The 6,324-nt window shown below is 35.8% G+C and overlaps 1 protein-coding gene across 1 annotated transcript; it reads right to left on the reverse strand.

The window, feature by feature from the left end:
• Positions 1–4,058: 4,058 nt before the first annotated feature.
• LOC111391058 lies at positions 4,059–6,044 on the reverse strand. Its single transcript, XM_023016202.1, has one exon. It carries the CDS (start codon positions 5,689–5,691, stop codon positions 4,528–4,530), a length of 1,164 nt encoding a protein of 387 aa, XP_022871970.1. The 5' UTR covers positions 5,692–6,044; the 3' UTR covers positions 4,059–4,527.
• Positions 6,045–6,324: the final 280 nt, after the last annotated feature.

Raw genomic sequence — 6,324 nt, forward strand, 5'->3', positions numbered from 1 at the left:
GATTATGTCCCACAATTGTCCTAACTTGAAAATGATTTACAAGAGGCACAACTGGCTGACAAATTTGGCCTACTAACTTATTCATTATTTCATTCAGAGTGTTCAGTTGTTTGGCCATGTTGTCATAATGTGCATTCCCATTCTGGGTAAATCTTTCCATATTATGAATATTTCGCAGATTTACTTGTTTAACGACATCCTGTGTGAGTTCTCCAAGTAATGCACGCGTGATTCGAGGACTCAACTCTGTCATTGGTTCGTAATGATTGTGACTGCTCTGACTCCGTCCCTCTGTTCGTGGAGAGCTATGATGCTCCTCATATCGCTCGATCACAGACTAGACTCCTACCTGACTTGCTGCTTCCTTATCAGATTTGTGAGGCATATTATTTCATCTTTTGTATTTTCAACACCAAACACCAAGATCCCACCGGGCGTGCCAAATTGTTTCGCGCGGGTAGTCGCTAACAATTAAAAAGGGATCAGACGATTGTGTAAGAAACAAACAGAATGCCTCCAAGGGGCGCAAGCACACGAGTACTGAAAGAAATGTTTAAGTTTAAACTAAGAAATTGAAATTAAATATTCTCTGTTTGAGAATGTTTGATTCGGGGTCCCCTTTCTTTATGTCTTCTCTTCCTTTTATATTCCCTTAATAATTTCTTCGTGATCAACCGCTTAGAAACTGCTTGATTGTTTTATAACTACCCACTTTCTTTATGGTGGCTAACTTGTCGTGGAACTGCCGTCTCTAACTGCTGCCACTACTTTTTGTCGTTCAACCTTCTTCAACTGAATTCCTTGAATCGTGGAATGTGATAAGGTTACTCAATAACTGCTTCAATAACTGCACTTCTGGATAACCATAACATCTTATGTTTGCTAAGATCCTGGGTGATTCGAAGGTTTGGGCGAGAAAGGGGTCATAGCTCTGGGCGACTGTAAGGCACTTAATTCGCTCAGCTCTTGGGCGTCTTGCAAGTTTGGACGATGATGTTACCGTATTCGTGAACTTTCACTGCATTCATTAATAACCCTATCTGGGTCTTTATCCTGAATTATCCAGTTGGACTTCATTTTTTGGGCTATCTGATTTGGAAATTCTCCAATTGAGCTTCATTCTTTGGGTTATTCGATTTAGGCTGCACTTTTAGTGTGTCAACAATTCCTTTTAGCAGACTCAAAAAAAATAGATAGAACAATAGTTAGAAAACCAGGTAGACCAAACATGAATAACTATCTAGCTTAATCACATTCCTTAAGCCATCATGACAACATTAACCTTTAATAGGCGGTTAACAACAATAGAGTCCATCGCTATATGAATCTTTTTTCTGTCTAAATCAGTCCGTCGCTGCTCCAGATGCTTAATGAAATTTATATAAGGGTATATTTCACAAAGTTTCATGCTACCCATCAACCTACCACAATCTTCCTTAATGCGGGCTTGGTATGGACTTTGCTTAAACAAAAGCATTGACAAATATCACTTAAATCCCATTTCTTTTAAGTAGATGATACTTTTGCTGTTGAGTGCACTATTTGCCATATATGCTTCTCCAACTTCGTTTAAATAAGGGTGAACAAATTTCTCCAAAAACTTGCACTCTGGCATTCTAGTAATTGCTGCAAGACTAGGCAACTTTTTAACAAAGTTCCTAGTATCCAAAATTCCTAAAACTAGCATTCGGGGTTTAATCTTCTTTTCAATGCTGCAAAGCAAAGATGCTGGATCCTTAACAATACACGATAAATCATACTTCCCGGTTGCAAGCAAAACTTCTTTTACCTTCTTCAGCTTCCTCTGCAATACGGCAAACACAGGTGGGGACTTTTTAAACATTTCCAAAATGTCATCTTCCGGAAATCCCAAATCGCTAAAATGCTATAATTTGTGATCCCAATTCTCCAGTCATCAAGCTAACAACCCAAACAGCATGAATAAACAACCCAGAACTTCTATACACCCCCCATATCATCGACCTTTTTAACAAATTTTTTCATATCATTTGGATTATGCGAGAAAAACCTTGAAAAAATATAGATATTGAATTTTTATCTTCTCCATGCCTACATATATCGGGTACCATAGTTGTCTCCAAATCATGTTTCAAGAACCACCCATATCATATCACTTCAAAACTATAGTCACCTGTGAACAGGATCTGAACAAGCTCATCAACACTTATAATGATGGAATGACACCATTGTCCACGCTGCGATACAAAATCGATGGAGTAATTGAAATTATCTCAGCAATGTCTTCGGCAGAAAAGCCCAAATATTGGAAAATCTTGATTTTGGGCTTTATGGTGTTCTCAAGACTTGCGGAGAGCAAACTAGGCTCGCTTTTCGCGACCCTTTCCAACCGACTCTTTGAAAAAACCGTACACCGTGATGGTATTTTTCACTTGCCTTTTTGTCGAGGTAGAGGGAAAAAAAAGGATTGAAGAAAATGAGAAAGAAACATTCAATTTGTACTGAAACGAAGGGTTCTTAGAAGAGAGAAAGATGAAACTTTTGCGTATATGCAGAGTCATTATGACCAAAAATCGAAATTACATATATACGTTTAGGCTTGGAGAATGATACAGCAAGGATTCTTCAATTGAATTTTGTAAAGAAAAGGTACCAATTTTGCTCACGATTTAGTGTCTATAGCAATTGTCATTAGAAGAACACTATCAGTGCGTTAAAGGAAAACTGCAATATGCGTCCCAACGTATGGTTTGAGAAGCTAGTTCTCAACATTTGAGACGATGAAAACCAGACCTCAAAATTAGAAGTAATTAATGTATGCCAAAAAGTGCTTTCAGAATATGTAGTTTCTTTTTACTTCAACAGTCAAAAGATTAAACTCTAAACATGTTTGAAAATAAAAACCCCATCAAAAGTCAAGCTTTCTCAATTCTCATTCATGCTTTGTGTTAAACACAATCACAACCACCACCCATCGGCTACCTCGCCCATGGCTTCATCTTTAAGCATTGATCGATTTGGTCCAATTCTCACGAGGTTATACCAATGGAAATTCTATAAATAGAACCAAGTGGTTTAATTTTAAGTAATCAGACTAAAATCAACTCCTCCTAGTTTAGAGTGATCTTCTTCTTCTTTATACTTCGGAATAAAAGATATAATCTTCAAGTTTTTATGTGACAAAAGTAGATTGCTTTGAATGCTTGCTATTTTAATTTGAATTCATAGAAATTAATTTTCATAATATGATATAAAAAATAATTTTAGAATTAGAATCGAATTAAAATTCGATCCTATAGTCAGAACCGGTATGAACAATAACCTTTCAGTTATTGATTCTAGGAACTAGAACTAATTAGATTTGAACTAGAATCAAATTAAACCAAACTAGTTTGAACCAATTTTGATACAGTTTGGGTGATTCCAAGTTCTAAAGAATCTAGCAACAATTCTAGAATACTATCAAGTTCTTCCTATGAATCAAAGACAAAATTCAGAAGACGAGAAGATAATGACTTTATTCTCGATGTGCACTTGCATCATGCAATTAGAAAACAATGTTTTTAAGTGACAAAAGCTGATTATTTTGAATGCTTTGAATTCATAGAAAATAAGTTCAAAATATAATATAAAAAATAATTTTAGAATCGAATTCTATAGTCAGAACCGGGATGAACAAAAACCTTTCAGTTATTGATTCTAAGAACTAGAACAAATTAGATTTGAACTAGAATCGAATTAAACCAAACTAGTTTGATCAAATTTTGATCCAATTTGGGTGATTCCAAGTTCTAAAGAATCCAGCAACAATTCTAGAGTACTATCAAGTTCCTCCTATGAATCAAAGCCAAAATTCAGAAGACGAGAAGATAATGACTTTATTCTCAATGTGCATTTGCATCATACACTTAGAAAACAATGTATCTTAACTTTGAATATACTCCAGAAGGATGACATAATCAACATAGTACAATGAAAATTCTGGATTAGATCTATCTTTCGAACACCAGAATTGCAGCCATTCTTCACTCAAGCTGAGAATAATTATGATGGAACATAGGCATCAACAATCATCTTAATTGAACTCATCACTTAATCCTTGTGCATTTGCACAAGGCAATCAATAACCAATGTCTTCAGAGCAAACAGTTATAACAAATGCATAAAATAAAATGTGAGATCTTTACTATAAAGCATGTTCGAGAAGGATGACAAGTCATTTCAGCAGACTCAGAAAAATAGGTAGAACAATATTTAGATAACCACGCATACAAAACATGAATGACTATCTAGCTAATCAAATCCTTAAGCCATCACAACATTAACCTTTAATAGGTGGTTAACAACAATAGAGTCAATCGCTATATGAATCTTTTTCTGTCTAAATCAGTCCGTCACTACTCCAGATGCCTAATGAAATTTATATAAGGGTAGATGTCACAAAGTTTTATGCAACCCATCAACCTACCACAACCTTCCTTAACACAGGCTTGGTATGGACTTTGCTTAAACATAAGCACGAAGAAATATCACTTAAATCCCATTTCTTTATGCAGATGATAAAAGTTTTGTATCTCTTCTGCCTTTGAGTGCACTATTTGCCATATATAATTCTCCCACTTCATTTAAATGAGGCTGAACAAATTTCTCCAAAAACTTGCGCTCTGGCATCCTGGTAATTGTTGCAAGACCCGGCCACTTCTTAATCAAATTCTTACTATCCAAAATTCCTAAAACTTGCATTCGGGGTTTAATCTTGTTTTCAACACTGCAAATAAAAGATGTTGGATTGTTAACAATACATGAAAGATTGTACCTCCCTGTCGCAAGCAAAACCTCTTTTACCTCCTTCAGCTTTCTCCGAGATACAGCAAACGCAGGTGGGGACTTTTTAAACATTTTCAAAATGTCATCTTTTGAAAATCCTAATTCGCTAAAATGCTTTAACTTTAGTTCCCAATTCTCATCAGTCATCGAACTAACAACCCGAACAGCATGAATAAACAATCTGGAACTTCTACAAGTCCCCATCTCATCAACCTTTTTAACAAATTTTTTCATATCTGTCGGACTATGCAAGAGAAACCTTGGAAAATTATATATCTGCTTTATGATTTGCTCCATGTCTACACCACAACTCTTTAAGAATTCAATATTGGCTACCAAAGTCTTCTTCAAATCTAATTTCAAGTACCACCCAGAAATCTTTAAAACCTTAGCTACCTCTGCACTGGATCCCAGCAAGCTCTTCAACACGGATAATGTGGGTATGAACCTATTATCTGCACTACGATACAGACAGTAAGGATCATTTGAGATTATCTCAGCGATGTCATTAGCAGAAAAGCCCAAATCTTGGAAAATCTTAATTTTGGGTTTCATTGTTTTCTCAAGACTTGCAGAGAGCAACCCAGGCCGAGTTTTCACCATTTTCTCCAGATGATTGTTTGTAAAACCACTCTCTTTGAGGAACAATAGTATTGAATTAGATTTTTCTGGATTTTTTATACGGGTTAAAACTGAGGCAACTTGTGAAGCAGCTTCAGGAGAAAAGTGGTGTTTCTGTAGCAGAAAATCGTACACTGTAAGGGTATTTTTCGTTTCCCTTTTCTGCGAGGTAGAGAAAAATAAAAAAGAAAAATGGGATTTGTACAGAAACGAAGGGTTCTTGAAAGAGAAAAAGAAGAAACTTTTGCACATACGTTGATTCATTATGACCAATAATTGTAATTACGTCTGTGAATCATACATGTTGACGAAGAAAAGTACTTGCCTCAGAGTTGGACACTGCTAGGTACAAATTTTACTTGATCTGAGAGGCGATTGCTTTTTGTACAGAAACGAAGGGTTTTTGAAAGAGAAAAAGACGAGACTTTTGCACATACGTTGATTCATTATGACCAATAACTGGAATTACATCTGTGAATCATACATGTTGACGAAGAAAAGTACTTGCCTCAGAATTGGATACTGCTAGGTTCAAATTTCACTTGATCTGGGAGGCGATTGCTTTTTGTGAAGAACTACCAAAAGTTTGCTCTCGATTCTGGGTTTAGGGTTTTTCCGTTGAAAGGCTATTTTAAATTTTTGGGCCAGCTAACGAAAGAGGATAAGGCTAAAAATTAAGGAAAATTGCAGCAGCAGTTCCTAATATTTTCATTTTTGTAAGTTTTATCCTAATCTTCATTTTGTGTCAGTGGAGGTTCCTCACCTTTCATAAATATGCATCTGAAATCCATTTGTACAGAAACGTCCAAAACACTGGTCAACTCAAAATTAAGGAATCAACATCCAATAACACCGTCCAAAAACACTATCCAAAAAAGTATGAACATCCAATAAAAT

This window comes from Olea europaea, unplaced genomic scaffold, assembly GCF_002742605.1.
Source record: "Olea europaea var. sylvestris unplaced genomic scaffold, O_europaea_v1 scaffold747, whole genome shotgun sequence".
NCBI lineage: Eukaryota > Viridiplantae > Streptophyta > Magnoliopsida > Lamiales > Oleaceae > Olea > Olea europaea.

Bases quoted from the DNA above. Each gene is read 5' to 3' on its own strand.
- LOC111391058 (XM_023016202.1), bottom strand. From the start codon at position 5,691: ATGAATCAACGTATGTGCAAAAGTTTCTTCTTTTTCTCTTTCAAGAAC.